At 47.0% G+C, this 17,697-nt stretch overlaps 1 protein-coding gene across 2 annotated transcripts in view; it reads left to right on the plus strand.

Moving 5' to 3' along the window:
• Positions 1–416: 416 nt before the first annotated feature.
• MRPL3 (mitochondrial ribosomal protein L3) overlaps positions 417–17,697 on the plus strand; it is a 116,505-nt gene continuing 99,224 nt past the window's right edge. For both annotated transcript variants that reach the window (XM_033930016.1, XM_033930017.1), the window contains exons 1-3: positions 417–600; positions 1,184–1,362; positions 9,354–9,445. In XM_033930016.1, the coding sequence (XP_033785907.1) occupies positions 518–600; positions 1,184–1,362; positions 9,354–9,445 (354 nt within the window). In that variant the 5' untranslated portion in view covers positions 417–517. The remainder of the gene's footprint in view (positions 601–1,183; positions 1,363–9,353; positions 9,446–17,697) is intronic.

Genomic DNA, 17,697 nt, shown 5'->3' on the forward strand with positions numbered 1-17,697 from the left:
CAGCTGGGGAACACAACCCACCCGTAAGGAACTGTACGCTGTTTGCACAGGAAACCCAGGTCTCCTTCTAACATTTACACGCGGTCTACTGCGCGCTGCTTGTCCCACACTGAAACACTTCAGCCAGCAACTACTTTCGTTCTTTCACACAGCACCTAGCACAGAAAAAAAAAGCTCTGCGAGAATGAAACACCCCCCTAAACGTGCCTACGTCACTCTTTTAGCGTTCGGTCACCGCCCTTCCACCCAGTGACAGCGTTTCCTGGTTTCCAAGGCTACAGTTACACTTAACAGATGGGGGCGGGGGCAAGACTACAGCTCTACTCGTATACTGTTCAGTAGTGAGAACTGTGAGCACACCGGAAATTAAACAAGGGGGGGGGAGGGATTTGTAAAGGACCGGAAGTAGAGCGGGGAGTTGAATCTGTGAAGGACCGAGAATTGAACGGGTGCGCTTTTTTTTTTTCTACTTTGTACGGGCGCCTTTTGGTCGGGTGTTCCTTGGGGGAGAAGGGTGATGATACTGGAGTATGGGAGGCTGGTCTCGGCGGTGGGGCTCCGGCTCCTGGGGAGAAGCTCTGCTGTTGGTGCTGCGAGCAGGTAAGCGTGCGGGAGCTGGCGAGGAAGCTGCGACGAGCGCACGCGGAATGGCTTTAGTGAGTCTGGCGTTGTGGCAGCTGGATAAGTGAATGAATGAATGCGGCTCTGGGAGCGTTTTGGTTTGTATTGCCTTGTCGCCTTTTGTTGACCGATGTTGGCATGACATTTGTTGTATTCGTGGGTAGATTACTCTGTATGTGTTGTACTTTCAGGTTGTATTATTTCTGGGATAGTATGAGTTACTGTCAGGCTCTGCTCAACCTATGGATCAAGAGAGGCACTGGTCCAAGGTGCCCGTGATAAAGAATGCCAAAATCCTTCTCTGGCCTATCTTCAAATTCCTAAAGGGATATGTGCTGGACTGGGATTTTGGCAACCCAGTGGCTCTGAGCCACTTCCTCAGCTGGTCAAGGAGGGGGGGGGGGGGGAGAGAGAGAGAGACACCGGATTAAAGACGGGAGTGAGGTAATGAAGGGAGAGACATCAGATGTCAGGGGGCGCCATTGCAACAGTTGGCTGGTGACACCACAGTCCCTTAAGCTGGCATTGGTTACTGTTACATTTTCTTGTTTTTCTGCTGTAGGAGATCCTGTCTTTACATTGTTAGAAGTATGCAGAGCCATACTTGGTGGGATGAACATCTATCTGATGAAAACAAACAGTTTCTAAAACAGTTGACAGGAGAAGAATACAATGCACAGATAGCAAGTAAATTGTGCCCGCTGAAAGATGAGCCCTGGCCTCGTCATCCCTGGGAGCCAGGTAAACTGCAGATGTATTTTAAGGCAGTTTGTGTGCAAAGCTGAATTTTGTATTATTTTCTCTAAAATAATAACAGGGATGTGTGAGACCTTCATGTTTTTATTTAACCCACAGTAAGAGGAATGAAATAATTTTCATGTTTCATGCTAAGGGTTTCCTTCCCTTGAATCCTGTCAATTCAGATGGAAAGGATATGGAGTTGTGTAGGTTAAATTATAAGATACTAGCTAAAATGGGAAAAGCTATTGTCCTTGGCAAAAACTTGAATTATAGCATTATATAACTTTTTCCCAAGGAGACAATCAACTGTAGATATAATTTGCCATCAAAATATGCTAGGGTTCTCAACTAAGTGAAAAAGAAAAACCCTCCACTTGCCCCATGCTCTTGCTCACCCCTTGGCTCACCTCTTCAGTATGCTGGGTTCTATGTTAGAAGTCACTGCCCAGGAAAAAGATCTAGGCGTCATTGTTGATATATTGAAACCCTCAGCTCAATTTGCAGTGGCGGCTAAGAAAGCAAATAGAATGTTAGGAATTATCAGGAAAGGAATGGAAAACAAAGATGAAAATGTTATAATCCCCTTGTATCACTCTATGGTATGGCCGCAGTTTGAATACTGTGTGCATTTCTGGTCGCCATATCTCAAAAAAGATAAAGCGGAATTGGTAAAGGTACAGAGAAAAGCAACAAAAATGATAAAAGGTTTGTGATGACTTCCTTATGAGGAAAGGCTAAAGCAGCTAGAGCTCTTCAGCTTGGAGAAGAGACGCTCAGGGGTGATATGATAGAGGTCTATAAAATAGTGAGTGGAGTGGAAAGGATAGATGTGAATCGCTTGTTCACTCTTTCCAAAAATATTAGAACTATGGGGCATGCGTTGAAGCTATTTAATAGATTTAAAACAATATTTCTTCACAAAACATGTAATTAAATTCTGGAATTTATTGCTGGAGAATGTGGTGAAATAAGTTAGCTTAGTGGGGTTTAAATAAAAGGCTTGGATAATTTCCTAATTTGCCCACCCCTGTCAAGCTTTGAGGTTCTGTGGGGGTGGAGGTTGGTGTCGGTCCGGTTGGCAGCCTGAAGATTTCTTGGTTTGGAGTTTTCTTCAGAAGTATCTAAGGCAGAAAGTCCTTTCCACCTTTCCAGCTGCATCGAAAAGCTGCAGGCAGGCACCAGCACAGAACTGTGAGTGCAGTCCCATTGATTCCTATGGAAAAATTGGAATCTCTCACTATTGTTGAGACAGCTCGGGGAAATCCACTGCTTACTCCAGGGATAAGCAGCATAAAATCTGTTTTACTCCTTGGGATCTTACCAGGTACTTGGGACCTGGTTTGGCCACTGTTGGAAACAGTCTGAGCTTGGTGGACCTTCGGTCTGTCCCAATATGGCAATTCTTGTGTTCTTATGCAGGAAAATACACTATGTTATGTGGACAGATTGAGGCTATTGGACAATAATGAAAGTAATAAAATGCTATTTTACTCAAGGAAAGGGCTTTTATTATTCCCTCTAAATATTTACATAATAGCTCATAATAATGTAAATATTAAACACATTTTTTTCCAGTTAATAATTCCACACATTTTAACCTAGAGTTCTCCATACTAATCGTCCATTCTCTAGGTCTTCATCATACATACGTGGGCGAATCAAAAATTATAAGCAATTGTTAAATTACGCGATAACTGGAACATAGCTAGCGAAATGCAACACATGTACTCGTACATTGCCTGTAGGATAATTCGTCCATGTACAGTGCAGTGCTCGGCCTTTAGTTGTGTGGCAGCCATGAGGTCAGAAACATGGACGCTCCGTTGGCAAGAATAACTAACAAATCGATTCTGGAAGATATCAAACCAGTGATGTCACTCGAGGCCTAAATGATGAAATTACGACTGTCTTATTTTGGTCACACTTGTCAGAAAGATCATTGGAGAAGGACATTATGTTTGGGAAGACTGAAGGAACCAGGTGAAAATGGCTGGACATGTTGAAAACATCCATGGGGACCTTACCAGACTAGCACAAAACTGATCTTTTTTTATATCTGTAATTCATCAAGTTGCTAGGACTCGAGCACGAGTTGATGGCACCTAACTAACTAACTTTTTTCAAAAGCCTCTATCTGCCTCAAAACCCCTTGATTTTGATTCTAATCAACTGAGATGAACTCTTCAGGAGGTGAGGATGTGATTTCATATAAAATCTATGCCGGATGTCTAGCAGAGAAGCATCTGTGTACCACATACCACAATGTGCACAAGGGAGGGGTGGAAGATCCGAGTTTAACCCCATCCTTGTCCTCCAGGGCTGGTGAACTACTGTGGGTCTGAAACATGGGTAGAAAGCACCACTTGGAACCCCTTTTTTACGAAGCGGAGACATGTGGAGTCTGGAGAACCCACGAGATCCCTACAGGAGGACCTGTAAGCATTAGCTACTTCTCCTGCACTAGGCTTCTCTCTAGAGTTTGTGAATCTCGTGTGAAGAGCCTTCCTAGTGAGGCCAAGGCAGGCTGCATGCACTGAGCCATCAACCTAGGGAGTGTCTTTTTCCCCTGGTGTATGCTTGGTTAATCAAGCTGGGCCCTAGCTCCATTGACCTCTTGGAGCATGACTGGCTGGATTGGAGATCAGACTCCATGCTGTTTTTATATCAGGTCTCTGATACAGTCCTGGATGACTCCAGTCCCCTTTTGGGGTCCAATAGTCAAGGGGCATCTCTGGCTCTTGATCAGGGAGATGTCCCTTGAATCTGCTGCCTCTTCAAGTCAGTCTCTGTCCACCACTTTATTTCTGATTCTGTTAAGGAATTGAAGATGGAAGTTCAGCCCTCCCATTTCCTACTACATGGTCATGAGTGGCTCTGATGCCCAAACCACTTCCTTTCCAGACATTACTGCCCTAGTTACGGAGCAGTGGGAGACCCTAGAAGGGTCCTTAAGGGTGGCTAAGGTAAAGGCTAGACTTTATCCCTTGGCATCTGAGTTCCAACAGCTATTTGACCAGCCGAAGGTGGGCTCAGCAGTGGCGAGTAAAGGTGGTGTTATGCTGAAGGATTCTCAGGATTGCAGGGTGGACATGATTCTTAAGAAGCACTTTGAATCTTTTGCTCTGGGGATCAAGGCTGCTTGGGCCTGCCACATCATACTGCGACTTAAGCCTTCCACAGAGTATGATTCTTGCCCCCAGCTGGTGCAGGAAGGGTAGATTTCATGGCAGATGCCCTATACGGGCTTATTAGGGTCATAAGCAAGGTGTCGGCTTATGCAGTCTCAGCTTACAGGATGCTCTGGATCTGGCAGTGGGTGGGTGGCTTGATGGCCAAGGCTGCCTTGAGCAGAGTTAGTTCCCTTTAAAGCAGTGGTCTCAAACATGTGGCCCGGGGGCCACATTCGGCCCGCCAGGTCCTATTTTGAGGCCTTTGGTATGTGTGATCATAATCACAAAAGTAAAATATAACAGTTTCTTGATCGTATGTCTCTTTAACTATAAATTACAATATTATTATTAAGACTTAGCCAAAAGGAAAGATTTATGAACTATAAAGAGTTTTACCTCATACAAAATTGTCATTTCTTTAATAAGACAGTAACTATTTTTTCTGAGGCCCTCCAAGTACCTACAAATCCAAATTGTGGCCCTGCAAAGGGTTTGAGTTTGAGACCACTGCTTTAAAGGGAAGATGCTTTTTGGTAAAGGCCTTGATGATATTATGGCCAGTGTGGTCGATTGCTGCTCTAGGTCTATGCTGGAAAATAGACTGCACTAACCCCTTGACAGGAGTAGTGGTAATTTTCATCCCTCCCACCATTAAAGTTTCAACTTTTATTATTGATTTGATATACCACCACCTATGGCAGGAGTAGTGGTAATTTTCATTCCTCCCGCCATTCAAGTTTCAACTTTTATTATTGATTTGATATACCACCACCTATCATAAAGTATGCAGTTTACAAAATATAATTAACAATATATTATAAAAGGGGTTAAAAACAGAGACAAGTACAAATAATAAAAATCAATAGCATGATACAAAATGGGTGGAGGGAATAAGTTTACATTGCTATTTTAAAAAAAGGAGGGAAGGAAAAAGGAAAGAAAAAATTTTCCTGATTACTATTGACAAAGAGGCCCTCATTTGAATGTGACTTTTGAAAAGAAATGTTTTAAGATATGATTTGAATATGGATACACAATCTTCTTGTCTAAGATGATTTGGAAGAGCATTCCATAAGGTTGATGCAACAACCGAAAAAATAGTTTTATGTGTGGTGTCATAAACAATATGATAAATTGATGGGGTTGAGAGGAGTGAAGTGATCTGGAAATGGTATAAGGAATTAATAATCTGTAAATAAATGCCGGAGAATGTTCTAATTTTGTTTTAAAGGTAAGAAATAAGATTTTAAATGTTATGCAGTGGGATATGGGAAGCCAAAGAGTATCTCTTCAATAGAAGCGTGACATGATCAAACTTTTTTGCCTTGTAGATAATTTTTACAGCTGTGTTTTGTATGATCTGAAATCTTCTTTCTAGGCTGTACCTTGATAGAGGGAATTATAATAATCAAGATGAGAGATATTTAATGAATGAATCAGAATCTTAAGAGATTTTGGTTCCAAGAGAGCTGATATTGAGTGAATTAATTTTAGTTTCTAAAAGCATTTTTGTACAATTGAACTGATTTGCTGACGGAAGGAAAGTCTATTATCAAGGATTACTCCAAGAAGCTTTATTCTTGGCAATATAACACGGGTCTTTCCAAGTTTACAGGCAGTGATTCAGCAGCTCCAGACACCAGCAGTCCTTGGGGACTGGCCTCAATACACCCTCCATAAAATCCCAATGATGCCAGGTTGGCAGCTGTACCCTGACATATTGGGGAGCAGCTGTTGGCATTTCGGGAGGAATGGGGAAAATTTTCCTCGGACCAGTTGGTGCTGGATATCATCCGAGTAGGTCACAAGCTCGGGTTTTATCGCCCTCTCATAGATTTGTTCCTAGATTCTCCTGCCGACTGGCTGGAGAAGGTGATCGAGGTCTGAGCCATGCTTCAAAGACTTCCAGACATTTAGGTCATAGAACCTGTTCCCGATGATGTTTCCGGCTTAGGCCGATACTCCAGATACTTCATCATAAATAATTCATATGTTCTTATTTCATGTTTTTAATATGCTTCTGCTTTTATTGTCCCTTGAGGAAGGCATACTTGCATGCCTAAACTAGGATCCTTGTCAGGACAGAATCTGTATAATAAAACTGGTGCAGTTGGACTGGACATCTTACTTGCCTTTTCTGTTATTTAGCTCCCACCTATGACAAATAGGCAAACTAGAAACACATAAGTACATTTCTGTTCATATTGCTAAAACAAAGAGGTTCCCAAAGTGAGGGAAGGGCAAATCAGAAAGACAAATGGCAAAGAAAAAGCAAGCTTGTTTTAAAAAAACAACAGAAAAGAAGCTGAGTGGCAAAAAACTCAGACCACACCTTCCCTAAAATATTCCCAAATATAATAATCAAAAAAATTGGAGGGAACTATAGCTAAAACAATTTATTTTAGACCATTTGCCATACCACTCTTTAAAAGCAAATATCAAAGCAGTGTACATTATAATAATAGATAACTGAAACGAGGGTTGTTTCGAATATTTGTATTCGATTCGGTCCCAAATATGTTATTTGTTTTCAGTCAACTACTGATTTTAAATGTGAATATGAATAATCTGGGGCTCTACTGTGCTGAATCGTACTCAGACACTTGGAGGCTCATTTTCAAAGCACTTAGGGCTCCTTTTATAAAGGTGCGTTAGGGCCTTAACGCACACTAGCTGCTACTGCCTCCTCTTGAGCAGGTGGTAGTTTTTCGGCTAGCGCGCGCTAATCCAGTGTGTGCGCTAAAAACACCTTCGTAAAAGGAACCCATAGACACACAAAGTACATGGGGTTCCTATATATGTCTAAGTGCTTTGAAAATGATCCCCTTGATTTCTAATTTCATATTGCTTCTTATTCGTTATGTTAAAGCTCACTGTCTGCTATTTCTATTCGTATTCTGCTGAATAGTAAAATATGACATTCAGTAAAACTCTATGAACCACTAAACACCAAATGACAATGCAGTGACATAAAAGCAGAATCCACAAAAAGGAGGGAGGTGTAATATAGAGAATGACACCGAGACAAATTTTTTTCCCCGTCCCATCCTGGCAAGTTCTTTTCCTGTCCCTGTCCCATTCCTGCAAGCTCTATCTGCACAAGCCTCAAACATTTTAAAATCGTAAGTATCCGAGGCTTGCGCGGTTCAGGGACTGAGACATAACTTCTGGGGACGGGAAATTGAGTTCCTGCGGGGACAGGGAAAAATTTGTCCCCGTGTCAATTCTGTAGTGTAATAGAATAACAGTATCAAATCTGAGAATTAGTTGAATAGTCTGCCGTCATTTACTATGTTACTATTTTTTTTTTTTAAAGGGACAACCATTCCATTTCAAACTTTGTAACATAAATTTTGAGACTCAAACATCTCAGTTTAAAGATTAAAAACGTAACACGATTTGCCCCACCCATATTGTATACCACTAGTTTTAACTTAACCTTTTCCTATCGTAATAAATTTTACATTACGCTGGTTCCAATTGTAATTATTTTAGCAAAGTTTTGTATTATTCACCATTATCATTTACGGCTATTGTAAACATAATGTAAATAAGTCATAAGTCTGTAAATTCAAATATTTTGTGTTCCTGGCTTTTTATTAGTCCATACAGACTGTTTATCCACGATGGCAACGACATTTTTGGAATGTCCCGTCATCCAGGACACACGATAGGAAAAGGTTAAGAAACCAGTGGAAAAGCTCTGTTTTAATCACAAAGAAAAGAAAAAGGCATTCATATCACCATTGAAAGGAAAAGGGATTACCTATTTAAACAAAGTTTCAGGAATAGTTGCAGCAGTTAAAGCTGTTTAGAGTCAAGCATCTCCTCGTGAGTATAGGAGATCTGAAGGAGAAGACTAATTCTTGACTCTTGTGCTGACCACAGGATCAGGAAGGGCTCTTTCCTGCTCAGTTGCTCATTTTGCACTAATCTGATGATGAAAGCACAGCTCTGAAAACTTAGGGCTCCTTTTACTAAGCTGCGCTAGCGGTTTTAGCGTTAGTTTTTCCGCATAGCGCGGGGGTTAGCGCATGCTAATTTGCAGCGCGCGCTAAAAACGCTACCGCAGCTTAAGGGTCCTTTTACAAAGGCGCGGTAGCGGTTTAACGTGTGGAATACCGCGCGTTAAACCGCCTGCCGCGCTAGTACCTAACGCCTCCATTGACGAGGCGTTAGGATTTTAGGCTGCTGTGGGGGTTAGCGCTTGATGAAATGTCCGACGCGCTAACCCCCGTAGCGTGCCTTGATAAAAGGAGCCCTTAGTAAAAGGAGCCCTAAGTCTCACAATAGTATGCTTATGGCTTTTTAATTTTTTTTTAATTGAAAATATTTCTTACAATGTTACAGAATACAAAGTAAAGATACGGACAGAAAACAAGAAAAGTAAATATACATTTCAAATTGAGAAATAAAGCCCACAAATGTTTAATTTTTATTCTAAGTATCCAAGTGATGAAGTTACGACTGTCTTATTTTGGTCATACTCAAAAGAGAAAGATCGTTGGAGAAGGACATCATGTTTGGAAAGATCGAAGGAACCAGGCGAAGAGAGCGACCTGCAATTAGATGGCTGGACATGTTGGAAACAACTATGGGAATGACGCTGGAGGAGCTTACCATACATACTAGCACAAAACTGATTTCTTTTTAGATCTGTAATTCATCAAGTTGCTAGGACTTGAGCACGAGTTGATGACTCCTAAGAAAATCCAAATAAATTAACATAATTTCCAACTTGATTTTTTGTTGTAAGGAATAAGGAATTAATTTTTAGTATCCTGATCTTTTTTTTTTTTTTTTTCCTGGTTTTACTTACAGGCTCTTATAGAGTTGGCCTTATCGCAGTGAAATTGGGGATGATGCCATTGTGGACCAATACCGGTGATAAGGTTGCTGTCACTTTACTTAAAGTAAGAGATGCAATCAATTTTAAACATTATGGGCTTCATATTTGGCAGGTCAGGTGCAAATACAGATAACCAGATGATTATTCATGTGTCTTTATGTCCCATATTAAGTCAGATATGTGAATATTTTGGCCCCATTGAATATCACAAGTGAATATGTCTGGTCAAGGTATCCAGATAAAGTTATCCAAATAGTGGTTGAATATTGGAATGCCCGAAGACAACCTCTCCTTTTTAAGTTGTTATATGTTTGGTAGCCCTAAATTCCAAAAATAAAATTAAAAAAGATGTAGGTAAAAATGCAAGCTCCCATGGATAGAAAGATGGGAAGTGGATACCAGTCAAGCTTTGGTGTAGAGGAGTAGCTTAATGGTTAATGCAGTGGACTGAGAACCAGGGTTTGATTTCATTTGCGGTTCCTTGTGACTCTGTGCAAGTTCCTTAACTCTCCATTGCCCCAGGTACAAAAAATTTAGATTTTGCTACTATCACTAGGACAAAGTAACTGTATATACAATGATGTGAAAAAGTATTTACTCCTCCTGCTTTTCCCCTATTATTGCATATATGTCACACTGAATGGTTTCTGATAATTTAAACAAAGTGTAATATTGGAAAAAGGAAACTTAACGGCTTCTTTTACCAAGCCATGCTAGCGGATGCGCTGTGCTAACGGCCCCGAAGCCCATAGAGATTTAAAGGACTTTGGGGCTGTTGCCGCGCGGCTTTGTAAAAGAGGTCGTAAGTAAGCACATAACATAGCAAAAATGACCTAACACAACTAAAGTGTGTTCTATCTTTGACCCTCTTTTATCAAGCTGAATAGCACAGACCTGCACAATAAATGTACCGAAGCCTTTGGCGTATTTGCTGCATGGCACTCACACTACTGTGGCTTGGTAAAAGAGGGGCTTAGTTTTAGAACATAAGAACATAAGAAGTTGCCTCCGCTGGGGCAGACCAGAGGTCCATCTTGCCCAGCGGTCCGTACCCGCGGCGGCCCATCAGGCCTAATTGCCTGAACAGTTCCCATGACTAACTTTGTAACTGCCACTAATCCTCTAATCCTATCCCTATAACCTACCTCTACTCCTATCTATACCCCTCAATCCCTTTGTCTTCCAGGTACCTATCCAAACCTTCTTTGAAGCCCTGTAGCGTGCTCCTGTTAATCACATCTTCCGGCAGCGCGTTCCATGTATCCACCACCCTCTGGGTGAAAAAGAACTTCCTGGCGTTTGTTCTAAACCTTCCCCCTTTCAATTTCTCTGTGTGTCCCCTTGTACTTGTGGTTCCCCATAATTTAAAAAATCTGTCCCTGTCTACTCTTTCTATGCCCTTCATGATCTTGAAGGTTTCTATCATGTCTCCCCTAAGTCTCCGCTTTTCCAGGGAGAAAAGCCCCAGCTTCTTCAATCTGTCAGTATATGAGAGGTTCTCCATACCCTTTATTAGCTTAGTTGCTCTTCTCTGGACTCTCTCAAGTACAGCCATGTCCTTCTTGAGGTACGGCGACCAGTACTGGACGCAGTACTCCAGGTGCGGGCGCACCATTGCACGGTACAGTGGCAGGATGACTTCCTTCATCCTGCACGTGATACCCTTCTTAATGATGCCCAACATTTTGTTTGCCTTCCTTGAGGTTGTGGCGCACTGCGCTGACGCCTTCAATGATGTGTCTACCATCACTCCCAGGTCTCTTTCAAGGGTACTCACCCCTAGCGGTGATCCCCCCATTTTATAAGTGAACATCGGGTTCTTTTTCCCTATATGCATGACCTTGCATTTCCCTATGTTGAAGCTCATTTGCCACTTTTTGGCCCACTCTTCCAGCGCTGTCAGATCTTTTGCCATTGAATGTGAACATGAACTATTTATTTTTGGGATTGGGGAGCATTGTTGCACTAATCAACTAGCTTGCTGCCGTTACTACCTCTGCCCCCTCAGTTTGTTTTCTGCAAGCAAGTTGCTCAGAAGTGCTCTGCAAATTTATTATTTTCAGATATTTTTTCTCAGTGTTTGTTTGGAGGCTCAGAGTGCAGAGGTTCCCATTTGTTGGGACCTCTACCTGGGAGAAGACACAGACCTGCGCAGCCGTCTTGTACACGAAGTGCACCATCCGCTGTGAAGGGGAATCCTTGCTGGCTTCAGGTGCTAGCAAGCAGGGTTCCCCTTCTCATGAGCACCGCTCGTCGGCAGCAGGTAGTGGAGAAGCCCAGACTTCCCCTACTGCCCACACAGGGATTTCCCCAGTCGCTGACAGTCAGGGAAAATAGTTTATCCCAGGACAAGCAGGCATGATATTCTCACATGTGGGTGACGTCATCTACGGAGCCCCGATGCGGAAGCATTTTCAAGCAAACTTGTTTGAAGATTTAAGTTTGCTCTGCTGCTCCACGAATGCGTGCCTTCCTGCTCCACTAGGGGCGCATCCCCTCGTGGTCTCCAGTTCAAAATTTTCCGCTGAGCCTAGAAGTCATGTTTTTTCAGGCTCTGCCCCAACTGCCTTCTAGCACCGCAATTTTTTCTTGTTTTTTCTCGATTTAGTCGCTGTGCGCAAGTTTTTTCTTCTTTCAACTGTTCCTGCTTCATTTTTCATCGACCCGGAGGCTTCCGGGTCCTCGTGGCCACGTGGCTATTCGAGCCGCGGCCACTTTCGATTCTATGTCCCGGCCTTTGACCGGCTTTAAACAGTGCTCCCGGTGCGAGCGGCTTCTTTCCATCACAGACCCGCATCGCCGGTGCATCCTCTGCCTGGGGGCCGCTCATCCAACCGACTCCTGCCCCCAGTGCGCTACTTTTCAGAACCGGGCCCTCCGTCGAAGGAAAGCCCGCATGGCGGATCTTTTCGCCCCGGACCAACCCTCTATCTCGGCCTCGAGGTCGGCCCCGGCCTTGACCTCGGCCCCAAATACCTCGGCATCACCTCGAGACTCGAACCCGAAGTCCTCGGGGCAACAGAAAACCTCGGCTCCGGGTAAGTCCCCTCTTTCCTCTTCAGGTTCTGTACCAGTGAAGAAACCAGCCTCGGGGACGCCGGCGACGCATGGCGGAAGTCCCATGCTTACAGCCCCGGCGAAGCCCTCCAAGCCTTCGGGCCGTGCCTCCACCACACGGGAATACTCTGATACGAGGTCGCCCCCGGTGGAGTGCACCGAGGCAGTGGACATGCCTTCGATGCTGTCCGTGCTCGTCTTCCAGGACCTACTCCGAGCGATGATCTCGTCGGAGCTGTCCGCTGCAATGGCCCAATTACAACCGGCCTCGACCTCGACCCCGCATGTGCCAGACCAGCCTGAGCCTCGCGTCGAGCTACCTCAAAGAAAAGCGCGCAAGCTTCGCCGCATTCCATCCTCCTTGGACTCCTCACCGAGGCACCCGAGGCGCTCCCCCTCCACAGACCGCTACGGTGCAAAGCGTCGTGCTAAAACGACAGAAACCTCGAACCGCCGTACCTCCCAGAAGGCCCGGGGTTCCCCCACTCTACGAGGCCGTTCTCCTACACCTCGTACGGGACCACTAAGGGTGGCTGAGTTATCACTCTCCAACCCGCGCATCCTCCGAACTCCCCCTCGGACCGGGACCCCGACCCGAGGTTGCAGGTATTCACCGAGGGAGTCCGGGTCGAGGTCACCGATTCGACATCGATCGGTACCCCGAACCCCGACATCGTCTCCGAGGGGCTCCTCGAGTCGTCGGAGATCTACGACCCCGGAACACTTTCACAGTACTTCCCCGGTCTCGGAGCGTGGATCGGAGCAGGAACCTCGATACTCGAGGGAAGCCTCCCCATCCTTCTCCACCCGACGGAGGTCTCGTTCACCGACCCCGCACGGGGCCCCGGGAACATCCCGCCCATCCTTCACTCGCTTTGTCCAGGACATGGGCCACGCTTTGGACTTAGACCTCCAGTCCGACTCCAGATACTCTAAGGAGTACCTAGCGGAGCTGGATATGCCATCACTGCCCAGAGAGTCCCTTCGCTTACCACCTAACCCGGTACTCCAACAGGCCTTCTTCAGGAACCTGGAGACCCCCTACATGGTCACAGCCGTACCCTCCAAAATGGAGGCCAAGTACCGCACAGTACCCTACCCGGGATTCGAACAACCACAGCACTCCCACCAGTCGCTGCTAGTAGAATCCTCCTTGAAAAAGGCTCACCCATCCCGGGTCTCAGCAGCGGTCCCCCCAGGCCGAGAAGACCGAACCCTGGACAAGTTCGGCAGGAGACTATATCAAAATGCAATGATGGCCTCTAGGGTGCAAAGCTACACTTTCACCTTCACATCCTACCTCAAACACCTCATTGGACTATTGAGAGCCTTTGAGACTGACCTACCGGCCTCCCGGCAAGGAGCGTTTGGCCTGCTTTTAGAGTCCCTCTCCAACCTGCGCCTCCATCTATTCCACGCGGCCTACGATGGCTTCGAACTCTCCTCCAGAGAGGCAGCCTTTGCTATCGCCATGCGCCGACTAGCTTGGCTGCGCCTGATCGACATGGACCCCAACTTGCAGGACCGGTTGGCTAACCTCCCCTGCGTGGGAAAAGAACTGTTCGATGACACTATCGAGGCGGCTACAAAACGCCTCTCCGAACACGAACGCTCGTTCGCCTCCCTCGTCCGGCAAAAGCCTAAACCGACCGCGTCCAGGCCGTTCAGGGCCCCTCCGCGCCGATACCCACAAAAATCCACTCCTGCCTTCTCGCGGCCTCCACCCAGGCGCCCGCAGGCCCACCATCGGACTCTACCCAAGTCCCAACCGACTGCGACTACCAAACCATCCCCGTCCTTTTGACGGGATACGCGGAAGGGGGCGGGCCCCCTCCGCCATAGTCCCAGGCCTCCTTCCCATCGGGGGTCGCCTCAAAGCCTTTTACCCTCGCTGGGAACAAGTCACGTCGGACGCATGGGTCCTTGGCGTGATCTCATCAGGATACTCTCTCAACTTTCGGGCCATTCCTCCAGACAACCCTCCAAGGAATTGCCCTCCCAACCGGACGCAGCTACCCCTGCTCCTCTCCGAAGCTCGAAACCTGCTTCGCCTGAGAGCAGTGGAGGAGGTTCCCCCCGACCAACGGGGAAAGGGCTTCTACTCCCGTTACTTCCTGGTACCGAAAAAAACGGGAGACCTACGCCCAATACTAGACTTGAGACGCCTCAACAAATTTCTGGTACGGGAAAAATTTCGGATGCTTTCCCTACCGACCCTCTACCCCCTGATCGACGAGGGCGACTGGCTCTGCTCCCTCGATCTGAAGGAGGCGTACACACATGTCCCAGTGCACCCCGCTCACCGCAAGTTCTTGCGTTTTCAGGTAGGGGACTGGCACCTACAATACCGTGTCCTCCCCTTCGGCCTAGCATCGTCACCTCGAGTCTTCACCAAGTGCCTCGTGGTGGTCGCAGCTACCTTACGCTCCCAGGTCCTTCAGGTATTCCCCTACCTGGACGACTGGCTGATCAAAGCCCCGTCCAGGGAAGGGGTTATCTCAGCGACCCAACAGACTATTATCTACCTACAGAGTCTGGGGTTCGAAATAAACTTCCCAAAATCCCAACTACGCCCCTCGCAGTTCCTACAGTTCATCGGGGCCACGCTGGACACGGTTCGCCTCCGTTCCTTCCTCCCCCCTCCGCGCCTAGAGGCGTTAGTAAGTCTGAGTCGAAGGATCTCCCTGCTGACCTCGGTATCAGCTCGACAGATGATGACTCTCCTGGGCCACATGGCCTCCACCGTCCATGTCACACCCTTCGCCCGCCTCCATCTGAGAATCCCTCAATGGACCCTGGCCTCTCAATGGCATCAAGACCGGGACCCGATCGACCGTCCCGTGACAGTGACTCCTTCATTGCAACGATCGCTCCGCTGGTGGGCTGACTCTTCAAATCTTTCCAAAGGTTTGCTCTTCCTCGCCCCACCCCACAGCAAGGTACTCACCACGGACTCGTCGTAGTACGCTTGGGGAGCCCATCTGGACGGCCTACGCACTCAAGGGATGTGGTCAGCAGAGGACCGTCGCTGCCACATCAATGTGCTAGAGCTTCGGGCCATCTATCTCGCAGCTGTAGCTTTTCAACATCTGCTCCACGACCGGGTGGTTCTCATCCGAACCGACAACCAGGTAGCGATGTACTACGTAAACAAACAAGGGGGGACAGGGTCTTGGTCCCTTTGTCGAGAAGCCCTGCGCCTCTGGAAATGGGCAATCTCCAACAACACCTTCCTTCGAGCGGTGTACATACAAGGAGAACAAAACTGTCTGGCGGACAGACTCAGCCGCCTCCTCCAGCCACACGAGTGGTCACTACACTCTCAGACCCTACGACGGGTGTTCGAACAGTGGGGGACGCCTCAAATAGATCTGTTCACATCCCCTCACAACCACAAGCTGCCTCTCTTCTGCTCCCGGATGTACTCCCCGGACCGGCTTGAGGCCAACGCCTTCCTCCTCGACTGGGAGGGAAGGTTTCTGTACGCGTTTCCGCCGTTTCCCCTGATCCTGCGGACGCTGGTCCACCTGAAAACGGTGCAAGCCACCCTGATCCTGATTGCTCCTCGCTGGCCACGCCAGCCTTGGTTTTCCCTTCTGCTTCAACTCAGCGTCAGAGATCCACTACCTCTGCCTCGGTTTCCCTCTCTACTATCACAGGGTCAGGGTTCGCTGTTACATCCCAATCTTCAATCTCTTCATCTGAATGCTTGGTTTCTTTCCCCCTGACTTCTCTCCCCGTGTCTCAGTCAGTCAAGGAGATACTGGAGGCCTCTAGAAAGACCTCGACGAGAACCTGCTACTCCCAAAAGTGGACCAGATTCTCAGCCTGGTGCTCCTCTCACAGCCAGGACCCGGTGTCGGTCCCCGTCCCTCTGGTCCTTGACTATTTACTTCAATTATCTCATTCTGGCCTAAAGACCAACTCCATTCGAGTACACCTCAGTGCGATTGCGGCCTTTCATCAGCCCCTGGAAGGGAAAGCCCTCTCGCTCCATCCCTTAGTCTCTCGCTTCATGAAGGGTCTTCTGAATGTCCACCCTCCTCTCAAACCTCCTCCGGTGGTTTGGGACCTTAACGTGGTTCTGGCTCAACTAATGAAACCTCCATTTGAGCCCCTAGACAAATGCCATCCAAAATTCCTCACTTGGAAGGTGGTTTTCCTGCTCGCGCTCACTTCCGCCCGGCGGGTTAGTGAACTACAAGCTCTGGTAGCGGACCCACCCTTCACTGTATTCCATCATGACAAGGTGGTACTCCGCACTCATCCAAAGTTCCTGCCTAAAGTAGTGTCTGATTTTCATCTCAATCAGTCCATTGTCTTACCTGTGTTTTTTCCCAAGCCCCACTCTCGCCCCGGAGAGGTGGCGCTCCACACTCTTGACTGCAAGAGAGCGTTGGCCTTTTACCTCCAACGCACTCAATCACACCGGAAAGTCCCACAATTGTTTTTGTCTTTCGACCCAAACCGGTTAGGTCACCCAGTTTCCAAGCGCACCTTGTCCAACTGGTTGGCCGATTGCATCTCCTTTTGCTATGCTCAGGCTGGTCTCGCGCTGCATGGTCGAGTAACGGGACACAAGGTCCGAGCGATGGCAGCCTCCGTAGCGTTCCTCAGGTCCACACCTATTAAGGAAATCTGCAAGGCTGCCACATGGTCTTCGGTTCATACTTTCACCTCCCACTACTGTCTGGACTCACTGTCCAGAAGCGATGGCCGGTTTGGCCAATCGGTATTGCGAAATCTATTTGCTTAAATTGCCAACTTCCCTCCATCCCTTTTCAGTTAGCTTGGAGGTCACCCACATGTGAGAATATCATGCCTGCTTGTCCTGGGATAAAGCACAGTTACTTACCGTAACAGGTGTTATCCAGGGACAGCAGGCATATATTCTCACAACCCGCCCACCTCCCCGAGGTTGGCTTCTTTGCTAGTTAAGTGAACTGGAGACCACGAGGGGATGCGCCCCTAGTGGAGCAGGAAGGCACGCATGCGTGGAGCAGCAGAGCAAACTTAAATCTTCAATCAAGTTTGCTTGAAAATGCTTCCGCATCGGGGCTCCGTAGATGACCTCACCCACATGTGAGAATATATGCCTGCTGTCCCTGGATAATACCTGTTACGGTAAGTAACTGTGCTTTCCTTTACCATCAATAGTGCTGGGGACTCCCTTTTCAATGCTGCTGGCTTGCCTGCTTTAGTGGCTGGGTCTGTTCAGGCCTCTTTACCGCTGCAGGCCTTGGGGTAATTTTTTTCAGA

Source organism: Geotrypetes seraphini, chromosome 2 (genome assembly GCF_902459505.1).
Source record: "Geotrypetes seraphini chromosome 2, aGeoSer1.1, whole genome shotgun sequence".
Taxonomy (NCBI): Eukaryota; Metazoa; Chordata; class Amphibia; order Gymnophiona; family Dermophiidae; genus Geotrypetes; species Geotrypetes seraphini.